This window comes from Delphinapterus leucas, chromosome 1 (assembly GCF_059928025.1).
Source record: "Delphinapterus leucas isolate spDelLeu-1000000601 "Yukka" chromosome 1, BTC_Dleu_Yukka2, whole genome shotgun sequence".
NCBI lineage: Eukaryota > Metazoa > Chordata > Mammalia > Artiodactyla > Monodontidae > Delphinapterus > Delphinapterus leucas.
Genome location: NC_143129.1, coordinates 107,927,828 through 107,948,366, shown reverse-complemented (window position 1 = coordinate 107,948,366; position 20,539 = coordinate 107,927,828). Strand labels below are relative to the sequence as shown.

The 20,539-nt window shown below is 42.5% G+C and overlaps 1 protein-coding gene across 1 annotated transcript in view; it reads right to left on the bottom strand.

Moving 5' to 3' along the window:
• Positions 1-20,539, bottom strand: part of ABCA4 (ATP binding cassette subfamily A member 4) — a 135,115-nt gene that overhangs the window by 53,111 nt on the left and 61,465 nt on the right. Inside the window, 6 exon segments of the mRNA XM_089919409.1 lie at positions 1,794-1,859; positions 10,076-10,280; positions 12,138-12,359; positions 15,645-15,867; positions 17,923-18,099; positions 18,754-18,959. Coding sequence (XP_089775535.1) covers positions 1,794-1,859; positions 10,076-10,280; positions 12,138-12,359; positions 15,645-15,867; positions 17,923-18,099; positions 18,754-18,959 — 1,099 coding nt within the window.

The following is a 20,539-nucleotide window of genomic DNA, read 5'->3' as shown; positions in this document are numbered from 1 at the left end:
AGAAGCAGAAAAGCAAGCCAGCCAGAGAAGAAAGCAGGGGCAGGAGGAAACCATTGTCGCCAAGCATCTAAAGGCTCTGGCCTCAAGTGCACATACATGAGCAGGGTGGATTTTTCAATGCTGCAGCCCACCAGGGCCTCTCTGTCCACACCGCTGCCTGTAGATTTGCAGGCTGTGTGGTGGAGTAGCAAGTAATGGGCCTGGTGGCCAGGGACCCGCCCCCTCCAGTGCTTCTGTTTTCTGAAGGACTTTAAATCTACTGCCCACAGTTCCTTTGATCTCTTTACTAGCTATCATACTGCACTAATGTGTAATAATAAAATAGCAGGGGGAGATATTCTTCTAGTCACTGGAGTGAGTTCCTTGCCAGGAAATGTATGTCCCAGTTCCAGATTTTGTCCCAAGTGAACAATGGGAACTGGGTAAGACACTGGATATCTCTTGGGTTCCATGTCTTCATCTGTGAAAGGAGGGGTTTCGGTGGAAAAACTCACCTCTTTTCTAATTTTAGAGAAATTTAGGAATCTATTTCAGTCTAGCCTGTGAGACAGGTGAAAAACATTTGGTTTCTGTTGGCAAAAACATGACTCATTTTTGAAGGAGCACATTTGTCTTAAGATTTCTCTTTTCTTTTCTTTTTTTAGAGGCAGCGTATCTGCTGAGATTATAGAGGGGAAAAAATGCCCACAAGTCCTGATATTGATTGAAATTAGAAACATTCCAGGAACAGTCTTCTGTGTTGAAAATTCCCATTTATGATGGGTTATAATTTTATTACAGTGGAAATTTAAAAGTTTATAGATAGACAAGAAAGACAGACAAGCCAACATAATGGAAAAAACAAACAAACTGAGCTGTTGAAGTGCTGTTTGTTCGAACCATTAAAAAAAAGGCAACCCCCCCACCCCAAAACTTTTAAAGGTCCTAGGCTAATCGCCTAGAGAAAACAAACATCTATCTTAGTGCTTAAAGGATAAATCCTGGCCCAGGCCCAACAGTACAAAGTAAAGAGCAGGTAGGTGAGGAACAAACAGATTGGAAAGCATTTCCTTTGCTTCCAGAAACTCCTAGCTCCAGGGGAGTCCCCAGCTCTCAGCTCTGGAATTTCTCTGCCTCCTCATACCTCACAAGAGTCTGTGGTTTCCCCCCAATTCTAGAACTCTCCTTTGGCCCCCTATCCTATTCAGGAGGAAAGGTAAATTTTATCTAGGATGCATTCCAGGCAAATGTCCTTTTAACCCTCTTTCCCAACCAGAGGAAAGACCAATACTAAGAGAATCTGGGAGTATTTGCCTTGAAGATCACAGCTCTGCCCCGGCCTCCTTTGGGAAATGGGCCCTTCCTTTGGGAAAATAAATTCATTTACATTTGAAAAGGCAGAGAGGAATGAAAAAGCAGATGAGGGGAGGCAGCAGAAGATGAATGTAAAGATTCCTCTATGATTCTCTGGATCTGTTTGCTTTGAACTGAGAAGTTGCAAAACTTATTTGCACCCTGAAGTGGTTTGGCCTTCTTTTAAGAGTGTGCTTTAATCTACTGGGCACAACCAGGACTCAAGGGTTTATCAATGCTCAGCCATCACCCTGGCCCAGTGACTCACAAAATACGGGCTCCCAGACGCTGTGATGCTACACCAAGGAGCAGAGCCCTCAGCAGACAGCTAACTAATCAGGAATCTCACACTTCACGTAAGAGCCACCTCTACAATGCACACACATTCCATGCAGAGCCAAAGGAGCTAATTTCAAACATTTGTTTTTCTTTTTTTAATTAAAAAATTAAAAATAACTTACCTTCACCACCTTGCCAATAAGACTCTTGTAGAAGGAAGTACCAAGGAAGTGGGGTCCCATAGTCCCCTAAAAATAGATAGGCAAATAAAGAGAAAAAGCCTAAGTAGTTCCACCTTACCACAGTTGTATAAGATCTAGAATTTATCTACCCGAACCTCAGATTGTAACTGTAGATATTTATAGCTCATAAGCATTACGTGGCTATCCACATGCTTCCTCCAAGACTACTTCTTCTAATGTTTTAATTCAAAAGGTCATGTTTTGGGGGTGAAGCTGGCAACACTAAGACTGATGATCTTGGCTGACATTAGTTTTTTAAGAAAAAAGAATCTAAGCATACCCCCTTTTTTTTCACATATTCTTATTCTATTTTATTGTTATTTTTTAAAATATAAATTTATTTAATTATTTATCTTTGGCTGCGTTGGGTCTTATTGCTGCGTGCAGGCTTTCTCTAGTTGCCGTGAGCAGGGGCTACTCTTTGTTGCGGTGCGCAAGCTTCTCATTGCAGTGGCTTCTCTTGCTGCAGAGCATGGGCTCTAGAGCGCAGGCTCAGTGGTTGTGGCGCATGGGCTTAGTTGCTCCGCGGCATGTGGGATATTCCCGGACCAGGGATCAAACCCGTGTCCCTTGCTTTGGCAGGTGGATTCTTAACCACTGTGCCACCAGTGAAGTCCCAAGCATACCCCTTTTCAACAGTTACCAGATAATAATAATAATGATGATAATCACTAACATTTGTTGAATGCTCTTTCTGTGTCAGACATAACTGTAAGTGCTTTCTATGTGCTAAATAATTTAATCTTCAAAACAACACAAGGGGATAGGTAGCATTACTATTCTTGTCAATAAGGAAATTAAGGCACACTGAGTTTGAAGCATCTGCCCAAGGTCAAAACAAGATATGTTGAGGTGTGTGGTAGAATACAAAATAACACTTGGTCTTTGTCCTCATTTCCTGACACAGAGCTCCTAAAACCATTGGAGTTTCCTGAGTAATAGGAGTGCCTTTTGTTATTCATAATAGTTCATTATTAGTGTGAAGAAATGCAAGAGATTTTTGTGCGTGGAATTTGTATTCTGCAATTTTACTGAATTTTTAAATTAGTTCTAACAGTTTTTTTGATGGAGTCTTTAGGCTTTTCTATATATAAAATAATGTCATCTACAAATATTACAGTTGTACTTCCTTCCCAATTTGGATGCCTTTTATTTCTTTTTTTGTCTGATTGCTGTGGCTAGGACTTCCAATACTATGCTGAATAGAAGTGGCGAGTGGGCATCCTTGATCTTAGTTCTTGATCTTGGAGGAAAAGCTTTCAGCTTTTCACTGTTGAGTATGATGTTAGCTGTGGGGCTGTCATACATGGCCTTTATTATGTTGAGATATGTTCTCTATGTACCCACTTTGCTGACAGATTTTATCATAAATGGATGCTGAATTTTGTCAAGTGCTTTTTCTGCATCTATTGAGATGATCATATGATTTTTACGTTTTGTTTTGTTAATGTGGTCTATCACATTGATTGATATGTGGACACTGAACCATTCTTGTATCCCTGGATTAAATGCCACTTGATCATGCGTTATGATCCTTTTAATGTGTTATTGAATCTGATTTTCTAATGTTTATTGAGGATTTTTCCATCTTTGTTCATCAGGGATACTGGCCTGTAGTTTTCTTTTCTTGTGGTGTTTGGTTTTGCTGTCAGGGTAACGTTGGCCTCGCAAATTGTGTCTGGAAGAGTCTTCTTTCTTTTTTTTCTTGGTATGTCTAACTAAAGTTTTGTCAATTTTATCCTTTCAAAGAACCAGCTCTTTCCTATTGTCTTTTTAGTCATTTCATTTATTTCTGCTCTAATCTTTGTTGTTTCCTTCCTTCTACTTTGGGTTTCTATTTTTCTTCTTTTTCTAGCTTCTTGAGGTGTAAAGTTAGGTTGTCTATTTGAGACTTTTCTTGTTTCTTGAGGTAGGCATTTATTGCTATGAACTTCCCTCTTAGAACTGCTTTTGCTGCATTCCATAAATTTTGGTATGTAACATTTCCATTTTTTATTTGTCACAAGGTATTTTTTTTATTAATCTGATTTCTTCTTTGACCCATTGGTTATTTTAGCATGTTGTTTAATCTTCATATGTTTGTTAATTTTCCAGTTTTCTTTGTATAATTAATTTCTAGTTTCATACCATTGTGATCAGAAAAGCTGCTTAATACGATTTAAACCCTCTTAAACTTAAGACTTGTTTTGTGGCCTAACATATGACCTATGTCAGAAATGTTCCATGTACTCTTCAGAAAAATGTTTATTCTGTTGCTTTTAGATGGAATGTTCTGTAAGTATCTGTTAAGTCCATCTGGTCTAACATGTTGTTTAAGGCCAATGTTTCTTTATTGATTTTCCATCTGGATGGTCTATCCACTGGTGTAAGTGGGATATTAAAATCCACTACTATTATACGTCTGTCTATTTCTCCTTTTAGGTCTGTTAATACTTGCTTTACATATTTAGTGCTTCTATGTTGGGTGCATAAATATTTACAAATGTTATATACTCTTGTTGGATTGACCCCTTTATCATGATGTAATGCCTTCCTTCATCTCCTATTACAGTCTTTGTTTTGAAGTCTATTTGTCTGATATAAGAATAGCTACTTTGGGTTTCCATTTCCAAGGAATATTTTTTCCCATCCCTTCATTTTCAGTCTTTGTTTGTCTTTATATCTAAATTGTGTCTGTTGTAGGCAGCATATAAATGGGTCTTGTTGTTGTTTTTCTTTATCCATTCAGTTACTCTATGTCTTTTGATTGAAGAATTTAGTCATTTACATTTAAAGTAATTATCAATAGGAATGTGCTTATTGCCATTCTGTTAATTGTTTTTGCTGTTTTTGTATCTCCTCTCTGTTCCTTTCTTCTTCTTTTATTCTCTTTGTGGTTTGAGAACTTTCTTCAGTGGTATGCTTAGTTAGATTCATTTCTCTTTCTCTTTTATGTACTCATTATAGATTTTTGTAGTTACCATGAAGCTTACATATAAAAACTTATACCTGTAACAGTTTAAGTTGATAACAACATAAGTTGATCCCATTCTAAAGCTCAACATTTTTACCCTCCCCTCCACATTTTATGTTTTTGATGTCACATTTTACATCTTTTCCTCTGTGTATCCCTTAACAAATTATTGTAATCAGTTATTTTTACTACTTTTGTCTTTTAACCTTCCTACTAGTTTTATAAGTAGTTAATCTACTACCTTTACTATATATTTACTTTTCCAGTGCTATTTATTCTTTCACATGTTACTAATTAGCACCCCTCCTTTTCAGCTTAAAGGAGTCCCTTTAACATTTCTTATAAGGCCAGTTTAGTGATGATGAACTCCTTTAGCTTTTGCTTGTGGAAAATGCTTTCTCTCTCCTTCAAGTCTGAATAGTAACTTTGCCAGAGAGGACTTTTGGCTGGAAGTTTTTTTGTTTTGTTATTTTTCTTATAGCACTTTGAATATATTGTGCTACTCCCTTCTAGCCTGCAAAGTTTGTGCTGAAAAATCCGCTGATGGTCTTACAGGGGCTCCCTTGTACATGACAAGTTGATTTTCTCTTGCTCCTTTTAATATTCTCTCCTTGTCTTTAGCCTTTGACATTTTAATTATAAAGTGTCTTGGTGTGGGTCTCTTTGGGTTCAGCTGTTTTGGAACTCTCTGGGCTTCCTGGATCTGAATGACTATTTCCTTCCCCAAGTTAGGGAAGTTTTCAGCCATTATTTCTTCAAAAAAGATTTCTGTCCCTTTCTCTCTTCTCCTTCTGGGAGGCCTATAATGTAAGTGTTGGTCTGTTTGATATTATCCTGTAAGTCCTTTAAGCTATCTTCACATTTTTAAAATTCTTTTTTCTTTTTGCTACTCCAATTGAGTGAGTTCCATTGCCTTGTCTTTCAGTTGACTTATCCTTTCTTCTGCTTCATCTGGTCTTTTGTTGAGCCCCTCTAGAGTATTTTTCAGTTAGTTATTGCATTCTTCAGCTCTGTGACTTCTATTTGGTACCTTCTTATATTTTCCATCTCTTTGTTGAAGTTCTTGCCTTGTCCATCTATTCCTCCTCAGTTTGGGTGAGCAGCTTTATGACCATTACTTTGAACTTCTATCACGTAAATTATTTATCTCCATTTCATTAAGTTTTTTTTCTTAAGTTTTATCTTGTTCTTTCATTTGTAACATATCCTTCTGTTTCTTCATTTCACTTGACTCTCTGTGTTGGCTTCTATACAGTAAATGAAACAATCATTTCTCCCTGTCTTGAAGGAGTGGCTTGATGTAGGAGATGAAACTTTTTGTTCAGCCCTACCCCAGCTCTAGTTGTCCCTCAAACCTCTGTGTCTGTCCAAGCAAACTATTATATTTTTAATAGCTCCTGGTAGTTGAGGATGTACTAAGACCTGTCAGTGTCTCAAAGGGGAGGACAGCAGCACCTAGATGCCAGGTGACTGGAAGCCAGACCCTTGGGCAGCAGCTTTTATAAGTATTCAAATGTATACAGTCCTAAGGGGCCACAAACTTAAGTCTCACTGGTCACCAGAGTCAGATGATCTGGAGGTGTCCCCTGGGTGGCAATCACAAAAATCCAGGCTCCAGACAAGTGCATAAACTCCTTTCTGGGAGATACTGGTGAGCTGGAGTAGAGCAGTGTGAGAGTGCCAAGATGGCATCCACAGCCTGCGTTCCTTGAGAGCAGCTCTGTAGGCCACTAAATATGTGCCAAACCTGAAGCCTTCCCCTCAGTCCAAAGATCCAGGACAAGCAAAGCAGCCCCTCACAGAAAGATTGGTGTGTATTCCTCACTCCACTGTCTGTGCAGTGCCCTGTGGGTGGTAGCTTGCCAAGAACCATCCTTCTGATTGCCACAGTCCATGGAACCCAAGAACCCAAGCTACTCCAGCCTCAGAGTCAGGCAATCAAGGGATGTCCTCTGGATGTCAGCTGCAAAAAGCAGGTGCCACATGCATGTAAAGATCCCTTCCAGGAGACACTGACACTCTGGAGCATGGCAAAGGGAGAGCACAAAGATAGTGCCCACACTCCGAGGACTGGAAAGGGTTACAGTTAACCCCGAGATGCATGTTTAATTAGAAACCTATCCCTGAGGCCACAATCATGAGGATTAGCTAATAGGCCTTCTTCACAGAAAGACTTGGCTCCTGAGTCTGTTGCCTCTTACTGTGCCCTGGTGGTGATAGCTGTTTAAGAACTCTTTCTTCATTGATTACAGTCCTGTGAGATCCACTAGCACAAGCCCCACTGGCCACCAGAGTCAGGAGATATAAAGGTGTCCCCTGGCAGCAGTCACAAAAACCAGGTCACCAGATAGGGGTATGAGCTCCTTTCTGGGTGACACCAATTATTACAGTCCCAAGTGACCAGGAACACAAGCTTTCAGAGCCAGGAGATGAAGAGGTATCTCCTTAGAGGCAGCCACAAAAATCAGGGCATGAGATATGTGTAAAGGCTTCTGTCCAGGAGACACTGGTGCTCTGGAGCAAGCAAAGGGAGAGCACAGAGGTGGTGCCCTCCAGTCTCTGTCCACAGAAAGTGTTCCAGCAGGCTACCAGATGTGTGTGTTAAATTAGATGCCTGCCCCTCAGGCTAACACTTTAGTATAAATAGCTGAGTCTCCTTCACTTTAAGCCTGGACTCGATCAGCTGCCTCTAAGCTGGGCCCTGGACAGGTGAGTCTGAGCACATACGCCCTTTAAGTGGCATTTCTTAGATTGCTACCATCCTGTGGGTCTCAGGATGTGAGCCCTGTTGGTTTTCAAAATTAGATGTTTTGGGGGCTCATATCTCAAGTGCATGTCTTCAAAGTTGGGATGCCTGATGTGGGGTTTGAATACTTTGTTCCTCATGGAGAAGCTTTGGGTTCTGAGATCCCTCCTGGTTGTGGGTCACTGTGCCAAGAGTGGGGCTTATGGTGAGATTGTGACCTAGACTCTCCTACCCACTTTGATGGGTTTTTCTTCTCCTGTGCCTGACGTGTAGCCATCACTCAGCTAGACTTTAGGTTTTTTTTTAAAGAGGAAATTGTTCCATATGTAGCTGTAGACTCACTTGTCTATGAGGGGAGGTGAGTTCAGGATCTCCCTACCCTGCCATCTTCTGAAGAATCTGAACGGAGGGTTGACACCACCTGACCTGGATTCTGAAAGGACCTCTCTGGACATAGTGTGGAAGACAGACTGGTAGCAGATGATGGCAGAAGGAGGAGGCCTGGACTGGGGAGGTTGTATAGAGTTGGTGACAAGGGATCAGATTCTGAATCTGTTTCTAAAGTCAAGCCAACAGCATTCACTGATGGATTTTTAGTTCCTAGACTTAAGTTTCAAACGCGGGTTCTGAGAGTCCAAGTTGAAAGACCTTAGAAAGAATAAGATTTTTTTGAAAACTGAAGTATAGTTGATATAGAATGTTGCGTTAGTTTCTGGTGAACAGCAAAGTGATTCAGCTATATATGTGTGTGTACATACATACATACACACACACACATATATATATATATACTTTTTTAGATTCTTTTCCATTATAGGTTATTATAAGATACTGAATATACTTCCCTGTGCTATACAGTAAGTCTTTGTTGTTTATCCATTTTACACCTAGTATTGTGTATATGTTAACCTCAAACTCCTAATTTATCTCTCCCCACCCCACCCTGTTATCACTTCTGGTATCAAAAGTTTGTTTTCTATGTCTGTAAGTCTATTTTTGTTTTGTAAATAAGTTCATTTGTACCATTTTTTAAAGATTCCACATATAAGCAATATCATATGATATCTGTCTTTGTCTGACTTATTTCACTCAGTATGACAATCTCTAGGTCCATCCATGTCACTGCAAATGGCATTATTTTCTTCTTTTTTATGGCTGAGTATTATTCCACTGTATATATGTACCACATCTTCTTTATCCATTCATTTGTTGATGGAAATGTAGGTTGCTTCCATGCCTTGGCTACTGTAAATAGTGCCGCTCTGAATACTGGGGTGCATGTATCTTTTCAAAGTATATTTTTCTCCAGATATATGCCCAGGAATGGGATTGCTGGATTATATGGCAACTTTATTTTTAGTTTTTTAAGGAACCTCCATACTGTTTTCCATAGTGGCTATATAAATTTACATTCCTACCAACAGTGTAGGAGGGTTCTCTTTTCTCCACACCCTCTCCAGCATTTTTATTTATAGACTGTTTAATGATGGCCATTCTCACTGGTACCTCATTGCAGTTTTGATTTTCATTTCTCTAATAATTAGCAATGTTGAGCATATTTTCATGTGCCTATTAGCCATCTGTATGTCTTCTTTGGATAAACGTCTATTTAGGTCTTCTGTCCATTTTTTGATTGGGTTGTTGTTTCTTGTTACCGAGTTGTACGACCTGTTTGTATGGTTTGGAAATTAATCCCTTGCCAGTTGCATTGTTTGTAAACATCTTCTCCCAGTCTGTAGGTTGTCTTTGTGTTTTGTTTATGGTTTCCTTTGCTGTGCAAAAGCTAATAAGTTTGATTAGGTCCCATTTGTTTGTTTTTGCTTTTATTTCTTTTGCATTGGGAGACTAACCTAAGAAAACATTGCTATGGTTTATCATGTCAGAGAATGTTTTGCCTATATCCTTTTCTAGGAGTTTTATGGTATCATGTCTTATATTTAAGTCTTTAAGCCATTTTGAGTTTATTTTTGTGTATAGTGTGAGAGCGTGTTCTAACTCCACTGATTTACATGTGGCTCTACAGCTTTCCCAAAACTACTTGCTGAAGAGACTGTCTTTTCTCCATTGTATATTCTTGCCTCCTTTGTCAAAGATTACTTGGCTGTAAGTATGTGGTTTTATTTCTGGGCTCTCTATTCTGTTCCATTGATCCATATGTCTGTTTTTGCACCAGTACCATGCTGTTTTGATTACTGCAGCTTTGTGGTATTGTCTGAAGTCTGGGAGGGTTATGCTTCCAGCTTTGTTCTTTTTCCTCAGGATTGCTTTGGCAATTCTGAGTCTTTTATGGTTCCATATAAATTTTAGGATTATTTGTTCTAGTTCTGTGAAAAATATCATGGGTAATTTGATAGGGATCACATTAAATCTGTATATTGCTTTGGGAAGTATGGCCATTTTAGCATATTAATTCTTCCAATCCAAAAGCATGGGATACTGGAATAACATTTAAACTAGATGAAAAGGGGAGGCTGGGGATCTGAAGAACCTAATTACCTTTACCCTGTGGAGGGGGACACTTACCTGGAAACACCTGGTCAAGATACCAGGCAAGCAAGCCATACAGAACAGCATCAATAAGCATCATCTTCATGGACATCAGAAAACTGAATTCATCCCCTTCCATGGGACTATTCCCAATATTGTTCCACTGTAGCCCCAGGCCTTGCTCTTCAAAGCGAGCCAGGTACTCAGTACCAAACCCAAATGCCACAGGAGACAGCAGGCTCTGCAGTGGGGCAAAAAGGGCATGAAAGATGAGCAGAGGGTCTTTTACCCAACCCAACAGAATCTACAAGGCAGGAAGGAGGGCCAAAAGAGGATCTATGGTGTATCCAGGTGTAAGACCACCCCAGGGAGTGGGTAAGGCAGGCTTCCTACAGGAATGTAATTCTGGGAATACCTTTCAGGCCTCAGGGACCCCCACCCAATACTCACTGGGCCACCTCTCACCTGTCCAATGGAACAGAGTAGTGTACAGGAGAAGACAAAACCACATAGCATAACACAGCAAAGGACCAAAGGTCTTCATGTTTATCTTCCTAACTTTCCCCCCTTCTTCCTACCTCTTTCTTAAGATCTTACAGTTTTTGGTAGAACAAAGAAGCTTACTTGAACTGCTTTGTAAGAAGTCCATTAGAAGTGTCCATAAAGTCATCAGTGTTCTAGGGCAAGCTAGAGGGCTAGGCAGGGGATGGTCTCATGACCTCCTGAACTCTGTCAGCCAAAAAGCCCTCAGGTTACATTGACTGTCACCTTTTCCCATCTCCAGACTGGGGACAATCATTTTCTTAGGTTCTCCTTGGAGAGCCCAAGTAACTGAATAGGTGGCATACAGAAGGAAGTCTGAAGAGGAAGTTCCCCAGCCACATCCCCACAGGTGGTCCATGGCATGGCAGAAAGCACATAAGCACATGCAGAGGGATGAGTTATTCCCACTTGCTCTGCTGGGTGACCCATCTCTAGTTTGAAGGGCCCACGGTGGTGTTCAGAGTGTCTCTCTGAAGAAGGAAGGGATTCTCTAGCTATATGTTCACAAAAACTATTAAAAAAAATCTCAGCCCAGCCCTGGTCCACAGAGCTTCCAGAACTATAGCTTCCTGGTAGACCCACACACAAGAATCTAGTTGTGGCTTCAAAGTACCAACCGTCTATGCAGTATACCAAGATAGCCCAGCTCTGCCTACAGGCTGAATCACAAGGATTTCTTGCCCTTTGTTATCACTGGGTGCCATAAATGACAGCAATTAATTCTTATTTAACATGAGAAATAAAAGGCAGATGCCCTGGCAACACTAGAGCCAAAGAAGCTTGAGTCATGAGAACAAGTTTGACTTAGATTTTCCCCAATGAGAAGCCGGTGGTAGTCCTTTCTCAACTGCATTGTACAAAGAAGTACGGATAGGGAGATTCTGGAGGACAAGGAAATTTTCACCCTATAGGGCTTAGAAGCTATTTAGCCTGGTTAATGAGAGGGTGTAAACAGGTCATTTGAAAACAATTAGAGAAAAAGACAGTGTTGTTTGGGCATTGTGAAGAGGTCTCTCAGGCAATCCAGAGTCAAATTCCAGAGACCTCTCTTGGCAAGAGGGCCTGACTGGCTCATTTCGGCACCCCTCTCTGAGTGCACTGGTAGAACATGACAAAGACACTGTAGAGCTGCTCCGATTCAAACTCTTTTGGAGACAAACAAAAACTTTTAATTTACGGAAACATCTTTCCGGACAGAATAGTTAGGGGGCAAGCTCCCTCCCTTATGAATATTCTCAAATGTTAGGAAAAAAAACCTGAGTGAAATGGGCCCAGCTGTCCTCCTCTTATGGATACACAAAGGGACCCATGAGCTGAACTGGTTTTCAATTACTTCCCAGGGCAGACTAATCAAGCAGATTTGGTGAGGAGGAACTCTTAGGTTGCTCAGGGTGAGGAATGCTCCCTCTTTTGTACCTGTGCCTTCAAACCTTGTGCTCCTTTGTGCCAAAAGGCAAAGTGGATCCCCTCAAAGGGTGTGCTGGTCCTCTCAGACTGCTACATACCCCTCAGATGGAATGCATCACATTCTAGGTGTAAGCCCAGGGTCCCTTACCACAGCCAGCTTCAGGTCGGCCGTCATTCGGTCCTGCCAAGCAAAGCAGAGAACGTGTGGCAGGTAGAGGGTGAAGTAGATGACACCACTACAGGCTGCTGCCAGGCTGGCCCTGGAGAAGAAGGTGCTGAGCAGGAAGCACTGCATGATTGTAGCAGTGGAGAAAGCCAACAGGAATAGGAAGAGGATGAATGGATTGCTATAATGCAGGATCCTTCCATGCTGAAACGAAAGAGACCACTTGAGTCAGTAATTTCCACCCACATCCAGGGGCACCACCCCTCTCAGGAGTGACCTCTGTGCTGTGATTCTGGGGCTTTCAGAAGCCCTCTGCCCCAAAGGGGTCTCTCCCATCAGCCTGCTGTTGGTGTCCAAATTTCCACATTTAAGACTCAATGTGTTGAGTTCCTTTAGTTCTAATTATGTCATTTTCCACCAGGAAGGTAACATATTAAGCTACCTATCAGTACTGAGTAATTATTATGTGTTCACTAAGGAAATCCTTGGGAAGGGGATAGTGTGGAGAAATAAGCCTAGAGCAGGGGAGGAAGATCTGCAGAGGGGGTCTTGGAGCATCAGTAGCTCCTGAGATATACTGAGTAGATGAGGAACAAAAGAGTGAGGTGGGAGACCATCCAACAAGCTTTAACATTTTGCCTGGGGCCTGGCCTGCTAACTTAATCATTTATATTGGGTTGGCCAAAAATTTCGTTCGCGTTTTTCCGAAACATCTTACGGAAAAACCCAAACGAAATTTTTGGCCAACCCAATACTTATATTCTGAGATTTGCCTCTCACATAGGTAAAAATATCAGTAGTTAATCCACATCACTTGGAAGTGGATTAATCCTCCACACCCATAATATCATACATTTCGTAGAACCTGTGGGCAATATTCAGTATCTTTCATGTTAACTAGTGGGTCAATCACTTTGGCTATGTAGAAAATAGGACCAAACTAGGTATTTTTAATAAGTGAGCTGCTGTCCAGTTACATTAGAGGATAAATTGAGATGTTCAAATTTATTAGGCCTTCTTGGTTCTCTTTTGCTATAGGCCTCCTATAGGATTTTTACCTATGAGGTATCCTCCTATGAGGATTTTTACCCTTTGCACATAACTCCAAATTCATATAGATCATCCTGTTCTTTTCTTGGGAACACAAAGGTACAAACTGGTTCACCTCTTGAATTGGTTCTGATTAATTGGTAGTGGTGACCTGAAGCACTGGGTTTCTCTCAGTACAAAAGAGAGACCAAGTAGCAATATATATCATGGGCATGTAAGATTTGAGTAGAAAAATTGTGCCACTTATCTCCTGCTGCTACCGTTTCTTCTTCATTCATGCTTTCACGCCTGCCAGGCACTGACAGAACAGATTGAAAAATGGAATAAAACAAACGGCAAAGGAGGTGGAAGAGAGCCATGCTTAACTAGAAGCAAACATTGAGGAAATCTAAATAAAAGTCAAGGTTAAGACTCAGGGTTCCTGATTTTGTGTGAAAGCGCTCTCCACATTACCCTGGGAAGCTCACTCCTCATCCTTAATCACATGCAACTCAATAAAAGCAAGACCTTGACTGAACATGTGGCTTTCGGCTAGAAGAACTTTAAGATGGTTATTGTTATTCTCAGAAGAATGAAATTAATTTCTTAGCTCAAAGCAAAGTCCTACAAACTTCTAGGCTATATAATTTCTCATTGACTTCAGGTAGATATGAAAGTCATTTGGCTGACCCAACAATTTCACTGGCCTTGTCTTCTTCTGATGACCACTTTTCTTTTTTGTTCTTAACAGCTTGAGTAACAATGGAACCTTTCCATTGTCCCAGCTTCCAGCTTCTTTCCTGCATAGTTGAGGTGGGAAGGAACGACAGGGGAAAGATGAGAGCGTCATTCAAAGGAAAATCCTATTTTGCTGTGGAAAGCTCTGTTTCCGCCATCACTGGAAACTGGAACAATGTCCTGGTTCCCACAAGGAGAAACCCCTTTGTGCAAGAAACTCTTAGTAAACATTCTTTACCTCACGTCCTAAAAGCTTTGAAGTCCTAATGTCCATTCTTAGGAAGGCAAATCTCAATGCCACTTATTAGCAACAAGTCTCAGGGCCATTGCAAGATGTCGTGCATGTTTATGAGTTTTGCATAAGTCAGTTGTTCATGCATTTTGACTCCTTTAATTCTGAGGACACAAAATGTCTTAGTAGTGGGGAAAGGAGTAGACCGAAGGATGGGAAGGAACAAGGGACCCCTAGAGGAAGGTAAGTTTCTCAGCTCCTCCCCTCATCTCTGGAACTCTGGGACCCTTTGTGTATTTAAAGCTACATTTGGGTCTGGTCAGATTGAGCAGGCTGACCTCTACATCAGGATTGGTTTCGATAGGGCTCCAGCACAGGGTTTGGCTAAGGCCACAGCTCACTGAATCTCAGTGCAACACTTAAACTAAAACCATTCAGACTTGGTACATTTTACTGCAAAGAGAAGGGGCAGGATTTGGTTTAACTGGATATGTGTTGGTTGGACAGGATGTGTGATGGAACATCCTTGGATCAGGTAGGCACCAGGTATCATCCAGCATAACAAGGGACACAGCCAGAATCTGTGCACCAGCACATACATTGCTTAGTGCAAGGAACTCTTAATATCATCATGGTAAAGAGGCAGAACAAGCTTGATGACACTATATCAGAAGATTGCAAAGCCTGAAGGCTAAGGCTTATGCTAAATCCCATCAAATAAATATAAAAAGTTACCTAAATTTATGTCCCATCATTCAACAAGTACAAAAGATCATCTACTGTGGAGGAGTTAAACATGAAGCACAGCAGTGTGTTATGAAATAATGTTTTATTTACAAGTCTAACTTGCAAGGGAGCTGCAAGTTTGCAGAGGATGGACCTATGCATCCTATCTGCGCCTATAACATTCCTGTCACTGAGAAAGGATGGACTCCAAATACCACCCTTTAAAACAGAGAGGTCTTAGAGATTTTGTAGGCAGCAGAATGTTCTTTGGTCAAGCCATGAATGGTGTGACCATGATGGTAATTAATAAACATTCCAGATCTCCTCTCCTAATACACTGAAAAGGCTCTCCACATTCCCACCCCAGCTGGTGGTTGGGACAGTAATCCCAAGAAAACACTCCTTGGATTCATTTCTTCTGTATCTGAAAAGAGAGAACGCTTTGCACATACAATCTCCCTGTGCTGGGCTCTGCTAACAGCAGCCTTTCCAGATAGTCCACGTAATGGGGTTGGATAATCTATGTAGATTGTGGTTCCCCAGGCAGGAAGTGGGAGCAGGGACGATGCTGTGATGCAGTGGCTCTTTGGGGAAGACTCTGTCTCTCTGAGTGTCTTCCACCTTGGCTGAAATGGCCAGACAGCTACATGTCATGCTATCTTTGGTGGCCAGATGACTAATCTAAGCACAAGTTCATTAACAGGAAGAAAAGTGGGAGGAATAAAATTATCCAAGGTTTTCTGAACCTTCTCCATCTGGCTTACCATGATGAATATCGTCAGGAGACAGATGCTCATCGACATGATAGAGAAGCTGTCCAGGAACCAGGTACACCAAATCACTGTGTTGGAGACACCCTGATTTTTCAAGGTCTCCTTCAGTCTCAACTCCTTCTCCAAGACGATGCTCTTTACAGTCATGGAGACAGAGTAGATCCAGGCCAGCACCATGAAGATAGGGAAACAGCGGTTCAGGATGATCATAAAACTAAAGCAAGAGGAGAGAAGCAGAATAGTAGATTGTCTTGTACCTGGTGGAGGTGGAGTAAATGTTTGTTGAATGAATACGTTGAGAACAAAGCCCAGGTGGAGGGAAAGGCAGAAAAATCTCCACCGGGCACTCAATGGACTTGACTCTTTTAATACATTGCACTTTGCCCCAAAGGATTACTTTTTCTTTAGAGCAAGACTGTAGCCTTTTGGTTAGCCCAGATGAAAACTCTGTGAGTAAAATGTGTAAATAAAATTGTACTACGTATGTTACACAGTACAGATGTTCTTTATAAGACCTCAGGCAGCTTTCTGTTTAGTCCAGATGAGTGCTCTGTAAGTGAAATGTGTAAATAAAACCATACTATGTATGTTACACAGTACAGAGCTTCTTGTAAGATCTCCCAGGAAAGGATTGCAGACTTGATGATGTGGGATGTGACTGGAATAGGTAGATACACGCTAACTGACACTGAAGTCCAAGAAGGTGGACAAAGGGAACTGGTGGTGGTGAGATCAATAACTGGGCTCCCCAGTGGGCTACTTGCTTAGTTTGCTACTGGCCAGTGAAGCACTGTCTACCCAGGAGGATCAAACCCCAGTTACACAGGAAGAGGCACAAAATAACTAATCAGTATGGCACTTTCAGAAGGCAACTGACCCAGCAACAAATCAATCAGTGATTCAATAGTCATTGACTCCACCAGCCATGTACTGGTGGAGTACATCCATGGATATTCATTCCAGCAAGCAGGGCAGAGTTGATATTCTGGAATTACTCTACTGTGAACTTTACATATGTTTTCCCTGTGCTTGATGTGCTAGTAAAAGCCCTTGAGCTTATTATTTCTTGAAAACTGCTGGGTGTCACAGGAAGGGCCCAATTCCAGCGTGGGAGGGTTTCACTCAAGATGGCCCTAGGGAGAGAACCATAAATTCATAACGCCTGCCCTTCTGGGATCTGCCACCAGAGGGCTCTCCCACATTGAATGGCCAGAATCCCTACACCTCCTCACTGTTTACCCCACTTCCTTGCCGGTTACTCCTATTCTGATCTTAGAAGTAGAGCTGGGCTTTTGCCCCCGCTCCATTTCCCATTTCTGCCTATTGTCCGAACTTAAACTGACTGCAGAACAGCCTGTTATCTCTCTTAGTCTTCTGCAGAGCCGAAGGAGAACTGATTGCACTGCGGTGTTACACCCGTACTGGGCTTTATTTTACTACCTTGCCAGCTGGCAATTTGACTCTTCCTTTTACAGGCTGTGCACGTTTATCTCCTCCCTGATCCCCGCAAACCCACACGTACACTATGGTGAACTTCCCAGTTTTCTTCTAGGAGTTGAATCCCTAAGCCAACTGCAGATCTCTGCTGCTGTCCTTGGGAGCATTTCTGCCCCCATCCACCACAGTAAATGAGCCCTCCCAGCCCCTTCTCCCTCTTTGTCCCTCCCTCTACCACCCCCCCAAATGCATGTTCAGAAAACAGTGGGCTACTTGCTTAGTTTGCTACTGGCCAGCAAATGTACAGGCCTGGGGACGGGGGTGGGCAGGCAGGGAGGGCCCAAGTTCATCCAACACATCCCTCTACCTTTTCATTAAGCATACATCATGGGAATGTTAATTAGGGAAGGAGCTGCATTATTCCAAGGCTCCTAGGAACCGGACCTACTTGTGATGCAGAGTTCTAATTTCCTGTTTTGGCAGTCACAGGGCAAACACTCTGACCTGAACCCTTCCACATACCAAACATACTACGTACTGGAAATTTTAAAAGCCTTTGTCCCCTCCCCCAACCTCACTTCCCCTGCTTTAATTTTCACCTTCCCTTTTCCTCCCACAACACCAGCTCCTTTCTCCCACTTGTTCATGTGACCCTGCCTGGAGTCAAGGAGAAGCAGGCTTCTCAATCAGAGCTCCATTCTCCCTGAGCCAGGCCCCACGCCCCGGGTTTTTTTCCTCCAAAGAGACTGAAGCCTGGGGAGCACCTCCACCTCATCCCACCCCAGCAACCTGATCAGCTTGTCCTGGAGCGGGACTGGGACCTCAGACTCACGAGTCATCCACGAAGCAGGGGTAAGGCATCTGCTGGAGGTAGATTCCAACTGGAACCTCAGCCTGGGCCTGACTCCTTGTGATCCCCTGTTCAACCATGTCCTGCAGATACGCAAACCCGCCCCAGATGTATCGGAAGTCTTCCACAGGATCAGCTCTGGGGCCAGAATCCCAGTATCTAAGAAGAAACCGGAGAGAGGGACAAAGGATGGGAATGGGAATGGACAGCTCACTCATTGGTCATAAGCACGAGGGGACTCCGTATTCACTCTCCTGAAACTTTCCCCTGAACCTTTCCACACTATCTGATTGTATTTTCCAGTTCACAGGTTAAATCCCAATTATGAACATTAGCCACAGCACGATTTGTAATTGCTTTCATTCAAGTACTCTAATTTGAGCTTTACAAAATATCTCACTTCCTCTGATTTAACTTAATTTAATTGATTTACAGGCTGAGTCCAGTCTCAATCCCCTACTCTGTACCAAACGTAATTTCCCAGGGACTTTGGTGAAACCTCATTTGCAGAATTTCTATGTGAAGATGACTCAGTACCTAGAGGTTTTCATCTCCAAATTGCACAAAGGCCAGCCAGGGACAAGCTCTGAGTTGAGGGGGTAAAGACAGGGTAGCTGAACTCTCCTGGTCCCACCAATTAGCAGGATCTACTGTCTAGCTTAGTTCTTTGATACCAAAGTGCTTCTGTGCCTTTCTGAGTAACCTTTCTGCCCCTGAAGGAGACGGGTGGCCTGAGCCCATAGGAGCCCCCTTTCCTTGCCTCATACATCACTGGGGATGCCCAGGTCCTTCTGAGATCTCCTGAAACATCACCTGTCTTTGATCTTATTGGTTTTCTCCACCACATCTATGTCCATTCGGATCTTGTACTTCACATGGGGTGGTAGGGAGCTGGTCCAGGGATACATGTCAGGAAATACCACACCAGCCCAGAACCTGTTTTCCTCCAGCAGAGACAGGGCTCGTTGGGTGAGTTGAAATTCATCATCGTAGCTTTCAAACTTATCCAGGATCAAGCACTGTGGATAATCACAAAGGTTGAGAGAGTTTGAGGAGTACCACCTGCAAAGACTCAACTGCAAAAAAATGGCAGAGGATCAGGGATGCTGCCCCAGGGGATGGGTCAAAAGCAAGGAGACCTATAAACTTACTGTTTGCTTAACTGTGGGGTCTGGTGTCAAGTTTTCAGTGTGTCTAGATTTGGGGGTGAAAGGGGGGCTTAGGAACGCTGACTTGCTCTCATCCCTGCAGATTTAGTGAGGACCGCACTATCGGGCTGTCGAAGTATGCAAGTCGTCAAAATGACAAAAATACTCCCAGCTCTCACTCCCTAGCATGGGGAGTCAAGGGAGTGGGGTCACATCAGATACAAGCTGCTTTGAAGATCAGAAAGCCTGCTAATAAAAGAGTTTTAAAGAGAGAGAGAAACAGTCCCAGCGGTAAACCTTCCTGCCTCTCTGCAAACACACAAGGATGGCCAGCTGAGGCAAGAACAAGGAGGAAGAAAGAAAATAACAGAAAGCCAAAGTGATTTCATCAGGGAAATCATTCCCAGTTACAATTTTATGACAGGTAATGAGGATGGAGGAGGAATTTCCTAACTTGTCTTTTTTTTTTCTCCCCCAGAAGAGAAAAAAATCATTACCCAGAAAAGAGCAAAACTAAGAATTTCTTTTAATTTGAATATTGGGAATTGTCCACTTTTACAGATTTGTTAAAGCGTTGTATTGTGCTTGGATGTGTTTTATCCTTAACCTCCTGTTTCTATAACACACTGGGGTTATTGTGCAATGTTACTTTCTTAGAATGTAACTCACAAGAGGTCAGCTGGCCTTGTCTTGATTCATCTGTTCATGGAATACTTACTGAGAGCCTGCAGTGTGCCAGAGCCTGCTTGGCTCCAGGGGATACAAGGAGGAAAGATAACATCTCTTACTAAAAGAAACTCCAGACCTAATGAGGGAGAGGGTTGGAGTAAACCAACAATCAGAATGCAGAATGATCAGGTTCTGGTGAGAGCAAGCCTAGGGTAGTCTAGCAGCCCAGTGGAGGGGTGGGGGGGGTGTCCCAGAGGGCTGCCTGGAGGAAGAGACTCCTGAGCAGGATGAGAATAAGCAGGAATTAGTCAAGGGAAGAAAGCAAGGGAAAGGTCAGCTCAGGCACAGGGAATAGCTTGCAGGGTTTCTGGAGACCTGCAAGAATAGAATAGTGGTTCCCTTCCTTGGCTGTGCTTTAGAACCATCACGGAGTTTTAAAAGGACAACTGTACTCAAGTCCCACCCCAAACAATGAAATCAGATTCTCAAGAGGCAGGGCCAAGGCATCAGCATTTTGTCAAACACTCCCCAGCTTGTGCCAATGTACAGAGAAGAACGTAGGTGAGCAGAGGTGAGAGGTAAGAGATGTGTACTAAGAAGGCAGGTGGGGACCAGGTCAGTTGCCCTGCTGGGTTTGCAGGGTGACCAGCCAACGGAGAGGTTTCATGGGATGCAGGGCTTTCTATGCTAAAATCAGGAGTTTCCTGGCAAACCCTAAAAAGCCACAAGAAACCACTGTAGGGTTTTAAGCAGAGGCATGACATATGAGATCAGACCATGTT